The following is a 12,414-nucleotide window of genomic DNA, read 5'->3' on the forward strand; positions in this document are numbered from 1 at the left end:
GGGAGGAACTCAAAGTAAAGCCGCTGCTCCTCCACATGGAGAGGAGCCAGATGAGGTGGTTCGGGCATCTGGTCAGGATGCCACCCGAACGCCTCCCTAGGGAGGTGTTTAGGGCACGTCCAACCGGTAAGAGGCCACGGGGAAGACCCAGGACACGTTGGGAAGACTATGTCTCCCGGCTGGCCTGGGAACACCTCGGGATCCCCTGGGAAGAGCTAGACGAAGTGGCTGGGGAAAGGGAAGTCTGGGTTCCCCTGCTTAGGCTGTTGCCCCCGCGACCCGACCTCGGATAAGCGGAAGAAGATGGATGGATGGATGGGCTTTATCCTTTTAACATTGGGAACACTAGAATAATTCTGCCCACATTAATCCACATTAAATTGCCTCAAGTTGTTGCTTTGATTAAATAAAATGACAAAACCTTTCTTCTACATATAAAAAGTGCAACATTAAACAGTTTCAAGTCAACTCATCATGCTTAATTTATTACAGCATTTGGGAAGCCTGTAGTTGACTTTTATTATGTAAATGTTATATTGTTGTCAACATGTGATAGCAGGCACCCTGCCATTCAAAACTAGGCTGCTGCATTACTAATGATTAACGTAACTATAGCAGAAAAAATAGTACAACAGCAATAGGAGAGGCTATTCATCCCTGTACACCATGGAGTTCAATGCAATAACAGACAGACAGGGCTTTGCTGCCCCTAACACACACACGCACGCGCACACACACGCACGCACACACACAGCAAAATGAGCTAACGTTACGCTAAAAGCTAACTAGCCTTCACCTAAAGCCAGGACTGCGCGTGAGCTGAGCTTCAGTTTAAGTTTCTAGAAGGTCAACGGGCTCGTAGTGATGTTAGTAATAGTTATGACTGGGAAGTGTTTAGTATAATTTGGGTAGAGTGCGCTGCTCCCCTGCTATTCTCATATCTGCTCGACGCTAAAGCATTGACAACATGCGTTCTGAATACGCACTGCTGATTGGCTTTGTATGTAACCAATCAGATGGTTGTGTGGGCGGGACAATGCTTGCTGCTGAGACAGAGGCAGAAAGCAGAGCAGCTTGTGAAGACTTCTGCTTACACACTCGTTCAGTACGCCCGCGTGCCGAACCGAAACCCCCGTACCGAAACGATTCAATACAAATACACGTACCGTTACACCCCTAAGTAATACATCCATTATTTTAGGCATCCAGTAATTTATTTATTATTTTATTAATCCAGTAATCTATTATTTAAATTATCACTAATGCTCTACTGAGGATGTCGTTGTGGTTTGTGTTGTGGTTTGTGCAGCCCTTTGAGACACTAGTGATTTAGGGCTATACAAATAATCATTGATTGATTGATTGATAGTAATCAGTAGTGTATTAATTATTGTAGTAATCCAGTAATTTGTTCATCATTCTAGTAATCCAGTGATCTACAATGAATCCAATAATCTATTCATTATTTTAGTAATCCAGTAATGTATTCATTATTCTAGTAATCCAATAATATATCATTATTTTAGTAATCCAGTATTATTATTATTTTGATAATCCAATTATATCATTTTAGCAATCCAATAATATAGTATTTTTTCGTCATCTAATAATATATCATTATTTCAGAATTCCATTAATCTATTCATTTATTAGTAATCAGTAATTTATTTAGTATTTTAATAATCAGTAATCCATCCATAATTTGAAGTAATCAGTCATTTATCCGGCAGCACGGTGGTACCGGGGTTAGTGCGTGTGCCTCACAATACAAACATATTGTGAGGCTCCAAAGACATGCACCTGGGGATAGGTAGATTGGCAACACTAAATGGTCCCTAGTCTGTGAATGTGAGTGTGAATGTTGTCCGTCTATCTGTGTTGGCCCTGCGATGAGGTGAGTGAGTACCAATGATTGTCACACACACACTAAGTGGTGACTTGTCCAGGGTGTACAACGCCTTCCGCCCGAATGCAGCTGAAGTAGGCTGCAGCACCCCCCTTCTTTTACCTTTTATTTAGCCTCCATTTACTTAATTTACTTTTTTTTTTCACTTATTTTAAATTTAATTTACTATGTTTGTCTTATATTTAAATTGTTTCACCTTCTTTTTACTTACTTTCAATTATATTCTATTTACTACTTTTACCTTCCATTTACCTTTTATTTCAGTCCTTTTACATTCTACATTCGTTTTATGTATTATTTACCTTCTATCTGTCTTCTTTTTTACTTTTATTTGACTTATTTTACATTTTATATTCCTTCTTTTTACATTTTATTTATCTTCTTGTACCTTTTATTTACTTATTTTACCTTCTATTTCCCATTGTGTACCTTTAATATACTTTCTAGTTGCCTTCTTTTTCCTTCTATAATCCTTTTACCTTTTTATTTACCTAATTTACCTTTTTATTTACTATGTTCACCTCTATTTACATAATTTTTTACTTTTTTTACTACCATTACCTTCTATTTAGCATTTATTTACCTTCTATTTACCTTATTTTGCCATCATTACCTTGTTTTGAACTCCTTTTGCTTTCTTTCCTGCGGTCCAGATCCCATACATTTTTTCCAAGTTACACTAAAACGATTAATGGAAGCAACAGAACATACGTTGAAGGTTTTTTTATAATGTCATTCATGGATTTGATAGATGCGTGGTTGCAGCCCAAAATGAGTTTTTCCTGCATATTCGCTGACGTAAGATAAACAACAGTTTTACACGAGCAAGCTAGCATCTTCTATTGTGTGTGTGAGCAGTAAGTTAGCACACAGTCAGGCTGTGTGCGTGTGTGTGTGTGTGTGTGTGTGTGTGTGCGCGTGTCTGTGTGCGTGAGCAGTTAAACAGGAACTCAGGGTTCTTATCGTTCCACTTCCCCCCCACGCACCCTCCCTCCCCCTTGTCCCCACACCCCCGCACGGCGCATTTCCTTGGACTGGCAGGTCGGCTTTATTTCGGGAGGCCTTGGGGTGTTCGGGAAAGATAAACACTATCTGCCATCAGGAAACTCTCGAGCCGTTTCCACAGGAAGTTTCAAAGGTTGGAGTAAATAGAAAGCGTTTCCATGTCGTCCACAATGGCGTCCATTTGTCATCAAAGGTGTTCCAAGATGGAGCGTTGTTGACTTTGTGTCTTCTCGGCCCTCAGACGTCCCGGGAGGCTTCGGTGTGAGCCTCGGCGAGGAAGCCACAGAGGGCGGAGAGGTGCGCCTCACCTGTCGCGCCAACAAGCACCTGTACGCCGCCCCGTCATGGCGCAGGCTGAGCCACGCCCACGACCCCAGCAGGGGCGTCGCCCTGCGCGCTGAACTCACCACGGGGAAGTTCTCCCACTCGCTGCTGCTGTTGCTAAGCAACCTGAGCACCGGGGACTCCGGGGCGTACAGGTGCTCCGCCCGCCACCTGGTCACGGGACTCGAGACACACCTGGTCAGGCAGGTGAAAGTCTCAGGTGAGTAACGTCCTGTTTCTCCTTCGCAGCATCGAGTGCTGAGTTTTGATTTACAAATTTAAATCAATCATTCATGTTTACATTCAAGGCCTACTGAAAGCCACTACTACCGACCACGTAGTCTGATAGTTTATATATCAATGATGAAATGTTAACATTGCAACACATGCCAATACGGCCTTTTTAGTTTACTAGATTGCAATTTTTAATTTCCCCACTAAGTGTTGTGTTGAAAACGTCGCGGTATGGTGACGCGTGCGCGTGACGTCACGGGTTGTAGCGGACATTTTGTTCCAGCCCGATCCCAGCTATAAGTAGTCTGCTTTAATCGCATTATTACACAGTATTCTGGACGTCTGTGTTGCTGAATCTTTTGCAATTTTTTCAATTAATAATGGAGGAGTCAAAGTAGAAAGATGGAGGTGGGAAGCTTTTAGCCTTTAGCCAAACAAACACAGCCGGTGTTTCCTTGTTTAAAATTCCGGAAGGTGAAGCTTTACTATGGAACAGAGCGGTCAAGCAAACATGGTTCCCGACCACATGTCAACCGGCAGTTTTCGGTGGGAAAATTGTGAGAATAAGTCGGCTCTTAGATCAGTGCATGATCCCAAGATAAATTTATAAATACGTATATTAATGCTTAAATATTTGTATACATACAATCATACAGTACTTGAATAGTTACTTACATTACATACATATATACAATGCCATCCATCCATTTTCTACCGCTTATCCTTTTCGGGGTCGCGGTCAGCTACAATCAGAAGTCGGGGTACACCCTGGACAAGTCTCTACCTCATCACATGGCCAACACAGATAGACAGAAAACATTCACACTCACATTCACACATTAGGGCCAATTTAGTGTTGCCAACCAACCTATCCCCTTTGGAGGTGGGAGGAAGCCACACAGGAGAACATGCAAACTCCTCACAGAAAGATCCCGAGCGCAGGATCGAACCCAGGATCTTTGTATTGTGAGGCAGACGCACTAACCCCTCTGCCACCATTCTGTTTTACATACAAACCCCGTTTCCATATGAGTTGGGAAATTGTGTTAGATGTAAATATAAACGGAATACAATGATTTGCAAATCATTTTCAACCCATATTCATTTGAATATGCTACAAAGAAAACATATTTGATGTTCAAACTGATAAAATTTTTTTTGCAAATAATCATTAACTTTAGAATTTGATGCCAGCAACACGTGACAAAGAAGTTGGAAAAGGTGGCAATAAATACTGATAAAGTTGAGGAATGCTCATCAAACACTTATTTGGAATATCCCACAGGTGTGCAGGCTAATTTGTAACAGGTGGGTGCCATGATTGGGTATAAAAACTGCTTCCCAAAAAATGCTCAGTCTTTCACAAGAAAGGATGGGGCGGGGTACACCACTTTGTCCACAACTGCGTGAGCAAATAGTCAAACAGTTTAAGAACAACGTTTCTCAAAGTGCAATTGCAAGAAATTAAGGGATTTCAACATCTACTGTCCATAATATCATCAAAAGGTTCAGAGAATCTGGAGAAATCACTCCACGTAAGCGGCATGCCCAGAAACCAACATTTAATGACTGTGACCTGTATAAAAAACTGACATCAATCTCTAAAGGATATCACCACATGGGCACAGTAACACTTCAGAAAACCACTGTCATTAAATACAGTTTGTCGCTACATCTGTAAGTGCAAGTTAAAGCTCTACTATGCAAAGCAAAAGCCATTTATCAACAGCATCCAGAAACGTCGCCGGCTTCTCTGGGCCCGAGCTCATCTAAGATGGACTGATGCAAAGTGGAAAAGTGTTTTGTGGTCTGACGAGTCCACATTTCAAATTGTTTTTGGAAATATTCGACATCGTGTCACCGGACCAAAGGAGAAGCAAACCATCCAGACTGTTATTGCCGCAAAGTTCAAAAGCCAGCATCTGTGATGGTATGGAGGTGCATTAGTGCCCAAGGCATGGGTAAATTACACATCTGTGAAGGCACCATATATGCTGAAAGGTACATACAGGTTTTGGAACAACATATGCTGCCATCTAAGCGCCGTCTTTCTCATGGACGCCCCTGCTTATTTCAGCAAGACAATGCCAAGCCCCATTCAGCATGTGTTACAACAGCGTGGCTTCGTAAAAAAAGAGTGCGGGTACTTTCCTGGCCCGCCTGCAGTCCAGACGTGTCTCACATTGAAAATGTGTAGCGCATTTTGAAGCCTAAAATACGACAGCGGAGACCCTGGACTGTTGAACTACTGATGCTCTACATAAAACAAGAATAGGAAAGAATTCCACTTTCAAAGCTTCAACCATTAGTTTCCTCAGTTCCCAAACGTTTGAGGGTTGTTAAAAAGAAAGGTGATGTAACACAGTGGTGAACATGCCCTTTCCCAACTACTTTGGCACGTGTTGCAGCCATGAAATTCTAAGTAAATAATTATTTGCAAAAAAAAAAAAGTTTATGAGTTTGAACATCAAATATCGTGTCTTTGTAGTGCATTCAAATGAATATGGGTTGAAAAGGATATGCAAATCATTGTATTCCGTTTATATTTACATCCAACACAATTTCCCAACTCATATGGAAACAGGGTTTGTACAATGCATCCCAGTTTATTGATTCCAGGGGAAATTTATAAATACTGTAATATTTACATACAGCACAACATGCACGAATAGAGACATACATACATACATACATACATACATACATACATACATACATACTACCCCCTCTACATAGCCTACATACATAAATATGCAAAATGTGAAATTGTCATATGTACATACTAGGGATTTTCCAATCAGAGTTTAATGCTGCATGTACAAAACAACAAAATCAAATATTGATCTGATTTCTCTAGTATGGATAATAGAACTGATACTACTCTTATTATCGACACTACCAGTTTATGGATAAATCCGCCCTCTTCCTACGTGTCGTGTGCTGACTGTGACGCTAACTTATCTACTTGTTAATTTCCTGTTAATATTTACTTACTTTCTGCTCCCATCTACACTTCTCAAACTTTACCAAGCGCTTGTTTCTTGGTGTTTGTTTGAAGCTAGCTTAGCTATTAGCCTACCTGCTCATGGCCTGCTCTCAATATGTAACATGGTTAGTTTTGTCTTCCAGTGATATTACTACTTGATAATGATAACACTACTTGATAATGATAACACTCAAGATACTAAGAAATATAGTTTATTTTTCATATAGGAGGTGATTATTATTAGTTTAGGGGAGCGGATGCACACTGTTAGCTTCTAGCTGCTTACATACATACATTCATAAATATGTAGATGGGTCATTTATCGATCCCAATGGAAATTGACATACATACATATGAGTCATGCAATTCATACATACAATTCATAAGATACATACATACACAAGATGCATACACACACAACGCATATCTCTAATACATACATTAACTACATACATACATTCATAAATATGTAGATCGATCATTTATTTATCCCAAAGGAAATTATACAGACATAAATAAGATACATACATACATGCGTATCGCTGCTGCCCACTGCTTCTTTTACCTCCCAGAGAGTGAACTAGGGGATGGGTCAAATGCAGAGGACAAAATTCACCACACCTAGTGTGTGTGTGACAATCATTGGTACTTTAACTTTGATTAGGATACCTATGTAGGATACATAAGATACATGCACACACTACATACATAGGATAGATACATACATACATACATACACACATAAGATTCATACATACATATAGAAGACACATAAGATTTGTACATACATATGTACATAAGACACATACATAAGATACATATATAGGATTTATACATATATACATAAGATACATGCATATGATTCATACATACATAAGTTACATTCATATGATACATACTACATACATAAATAAGATACATGCATATGATTCATACATACATAAGTTACATGCATATGAGACATACTACATACATACATAAGATACATGCATATGATTCAGACATACATATATACAGTACATACGATACATGCATATGATTCATACATGCATAAGTTACATACGTATGATACATACTACATACATACATAAGATACGTGCATATGATTCATACATACATACATACATACGATACATGCATATGATTCATACATACATAAGTTACATACATATGATACATACTACATACATACATAAGATACGTGCATATGATTCATACATACATAAGATACGAGCATATGATTCATACATACATACATGCATATGATTCATACATACATAAGTTACATACATATGATGCATACATACATAAGATACATGCACATAATTCATACATACATAAGATACATGCATATGATTCATACATACATAAGATACATGCATATGATTCATACATACATACATACATACATACGATACATGCATATGATTCATACATACATACATAAGTTACATACATATGATACATACTACATACATACATAAGATACATGCATATGATTCATACATACATAAGTTACATACATATGATACATACTACATACATACATAAGATACATGCATATGATTCATACATACATAAGATACATGCATATAATTTATACATACATAAGATACATGCATATGATTCATACATACATACATACGATACTTGCATACTGGGTGTGAGTTTTCCTTGCCCTTTGGTGGGTTCTTCCGAGGATGTTGTAGTCGTAATGATTTGTGCAGTCCTTTGAGACATTTGTGATTTGGGGCTATATAAATAAACATTGATTGATTGATTCATACATACATAGGATACATGCATATGATTCATACATGCATGTGAGTCATACATACATGCATATGATCCATACAGTACGTAAGATGCATGCATATGATTCATACATACATAAGATACAAGCATATGATTCATACATATACAAATAAGATACATGCATATGATTCATTCATACATACATACGTAAGATACATGTATATGATCCATACATACATAAGACACGTGCATATCATACATACATATATACATGGATACATAGATACATGTATATGATCCATACATACATAAATAAGATACATGCATATGATCCATACATACATAAGATACATGCATATGATTTATACATACATACATAAGATACATGCAAATTCTCCATACATTCATACATAAGATACATGTATATGATTCATACATACATACATACATAAGATACATGCATATGATCCATACATACATACATACATGCATATGATACATACATACTTACATACATTCATACATACATACATACATACATATATACATAAGATACAGGCATATGATCCATACATACATGAATAAGATACATGAATATGATCCATACATACATACATAAGATACATGAATATGATCCATACATACATACATGCGTATGATTTATACATACATACATAAGATACATGCATACATACATACATACATACATAAGATACATGCATATGATCCATACATACATACATACATAAGATACATGCATATGACCCATACATACATAAATAAGGTACAGGCATATGATTCATATATACATAAATAAGATACATGCGTATGATTCATACATACATAAATAAGATACATGCTTATGATTTATACATACATACATAAGATACATGTATATGATTTACACATACATACATAAGATACATGTATATGATTCATACATACATAAGCTACATGCATACGAACCATACATACATACATAAGCTACAGTACATGCATATGATCCATACATACATACAGTACATAAGAGACATGCATATGATCCATCCATACATACATAAATAAGATACATGCATATGATTCATACATACATACATAAGATACATGCAAATGAGTCATACATACATGCATAAATAAGATACATGCATATGATTCATACATACATGCATAAGATACATATATATGATTTATACATACATACATAAGATACATGCATATGATTCATACATAAGATACATGCATATTATTTATTTATATATATATATATATATATATATATATATATATATATATATATATATATATATATATGTGTGTGTATAAAACACCTTCAGTGTATTATCAGTAACAAATGTTGGTTGCCATAGGAAACCAGTCAAATGATCAAACATACGTCAACAGAGTTCTGCCACTTGTTGCTAGGCAGACTTCACAGGGAACGATGTAACTGCTCATAAGCCAATGAATGAATTTTCTGCTACAGGCCACGCCCACTGAGCATTGTCGTTGGGGACAGGAAGGTTCAAATTCTTCCAGAAGGGACATCCCTTCATTCCTGGAAATCAGGAGCCTTTTTTTTGGAAAATTATCAAATATATTTTGGAATTTGGGCTAGAGAAGGGTTTCTGTGGCTTCCAATGATTAGTCGCACCTTGAGGGGCAGGACCGCAGTTTTACTTGTGGACATCCTGGTGTGTTTGTGCACGTATGTGGCGTGCTCACATGCACGCACAAACAAACAAACACTCTCACGGAGATGTGGCTGTTTGGGAATCGGGTCCCCTCGGCTTCCTGAGGCCCCACCCTGCCTTTGCTCAGCACCTCTTTCACGTGGGAATGAGCCGCGGCGTGGAGGAAGAGCACACAATGGCACTTCCCACAATGCCACATTTACGGGCCCTACATGGGCCGCAGGAACAATCAGCCAATCAGACACTGTCAGGCCCCGGCCCCCGCTCAGACAATCATCAATTGTTGTCCAGGAGGAAGATCGGGGAAACAACAATCAGTCGCCTCGCTTAAGTGACTTTGCTTCATGTTGCCTTACAATCAGGGTCCGCTTCCTCCGCTGGGACCCCCGCGAGGGAAGGACTCCACTCACGGGGTGACCACGCAGGGGAAAATAAAGAATACCTCAAGAAACCCTTGGAGATTAAACACACACAAAATACATATTTGTATAAATATTAAAAGGTTGTGATATGTTTACAACGTCATCATTCAAAGCATCAACTTGGGGCATTTAACAGGGATAGTGGGTATTGCCTCTACTGCCCCCTAGTGGACACAAGGCGTGCGTGACTGCAGGTTCACAAGCGTCATAAAACTAACTGAATGGGGGAAATGCTGCAAATTCAAAATGCTGTTATCAAATAATCGCTGCAGCAATAAAAACAAATGCAAAAGAAAATGCTGCAAATGCCAAAACACACACACACACACACGCACACACACACACACACACACACACACACACACACCTAAAAAAACAAGTGACTGAGAGAAATTCTGCAAGTTTACCAAAATTAACCAGGCAACCAAGGGTGCTAGACCTGAGGAATATAGTCTTTAAATGCCTACTGAAATGAGATTTTCTTATTTAAATGGGGATAGCAGGTCCATTCTATGTGTCATACTTGATCATTTTGCGGTATTGCCATATTTTTGCTGAAAGGATTTAGTAGAGAACATCGACGATAAAGTTAGCAACTTTTGGTCACTAATAAAAAAGCCTTGCCTGTACCGGAAGTAGCAGACGATATGCGCGTGACGTCACGGGTTGTAGGGCTCCTCACCTCCTCACATTGTTTACAATCATGGCCACCAGCAACTAGAGCGATTCGGGCCAAGAAAGCGACAATTTCCCCATTAATTTGAGCGAGGATGAAAGATTTGTGGATGAGGATAGAGAGAGTGAAGGACTAGAAGAAAGGAAAAAAAAGACGAGGGCAGTAGGAGCGATTCAGATGTTATTAGACACATTGACTAGGATAATTCTGGAAAATCCCTTATCTGCTTATTGTGTTACTAGTGTTTTAGTGAGATTATATAGTCATACCTGAAAGTCGTAGGGGTGTGGGGACCGCCAGTGTCTCTGAGGGAAGCCACAGAAGAGCCAAGAAAGTCGCAGCTGCCTCTTTGACAGCTGCAGGAGGAACAACACAAGCTCCGCTCATGTTTACGGTAAGAGCCGACTTATTACCAGAATTTTGTCACCGAAACCTGCCGGTTGACATGTGGTAGAGAATCATGTTCGCTTGACCGCTCTGTTCCATATTAAAGCTTCACAACAAACAAGGAAACGCCCGCTGTGTTTGTGTTGCTACAGCCGGCCGCAATACACCGCTTTCCACCAACATCTTTCTTCTTTGTAGTCTCCATTATTAATTGAACAAATTGCAAAAGATTCAGCAACACATGTCCAGAATACTGTGTAATTATGCGATAAAAATAGACTACTTTTAGCCGTGAGCGGTGCTGGAAGAACATGTCTGCTACCACCGATGACGTCACACGACGTTTTCAACAGGATACTTAAAATTGCAATTTAGTAAACTAAAAAGGCCGTATTGGCATGTGTTGCAATGTTAATATTTCATCATTGATATATAAACTATCAGACTGCGTGGTCGGTAGTAGTGGCTTTCAGTAGGCCTTTAAATTTCATATTTTAAAGTATTAAAAAGTAACTGACTTTTAGCAACAAGTTAACTTTATGATAGCCCGGCTAACTGTTTGGGACTACTTGAAAATGAGCCAACTTGGCTGTCCTTCTTTAAAATACATTAACTCGACACTTGCAAGCCCGACTAACTTTCCAAAAACATGCTAACTTCCTACTAGCCTGGCTAACTCTTTGGTAGCATGGTTAATTTCATGGTAATTTTTTCGGTAGCTCGACTAACCCCCTGATAGTCCAACTTCTTGGTAGCCTTGCTAACGAATTGACAAAACTGGCTAACTTCCTGGTAGTCTGGCTAACTTCTTGGTAAGCCTAGCTAACTTCCTGGTAACCTGGCTAATTTCTTACTAACTTTGTGGTAGCCTCGCTGACGTCTTAGTAGCTTGGCTAACTTCCTGGTAGCCTGGCTAACTTACAGCTAACTACCCTGTATCTTTGCTAACTACCCTGTAGCCTGGCTAACTTTTTGGTATTCTGGCTAATTTCCTGGTAAACCTTGCTAACTTCTAGGTAGCCTTAGCT

At 38.9% G+C, this 12,414-nt stretch overlaps 1 protein-coding gene across 2 annotated transcripts in view; it reads left to right on the top strand.

The window, feature by feature from the left end:
* flt1 (fms related receptor tyrosine kinase 1) overlaps window positions 1–12,414 on the top strand; it is a 156,115-nt gene that overhangs the window by 90,453 nt on the left and 53,248 nt on the right. For both annotated transcript variants that reach the window (XM_061921500.1, XM_061921499.1), the window contains exon 13: window positions 3,153–3,455. In XM_061921500.1, coding sequence (XP_061777484.1) covers window positions 3,153–3,455 — 303 coding nt within the window. The remainder of the gene's footprint in view (window positions 1–3,152; window positions 3,456–12,414) is intronic.

Source organism: Nerophis ophidion, linkage group LG15 (assembly GCF_033978795.1).
Source record: "Nerophis ophidion isolate RoL-2023_Sa linkage group LG15, RoL_Noph_v1.0, whole genome shotgun sequence".
NCBI classification, from domain to species: domain Eukaryota; kingdom Metazoa; phylum Chordata; class Actinopteri; order Syngnathiformes; family Syngnathidae; genus Nerophis; species Nerophis ophidion.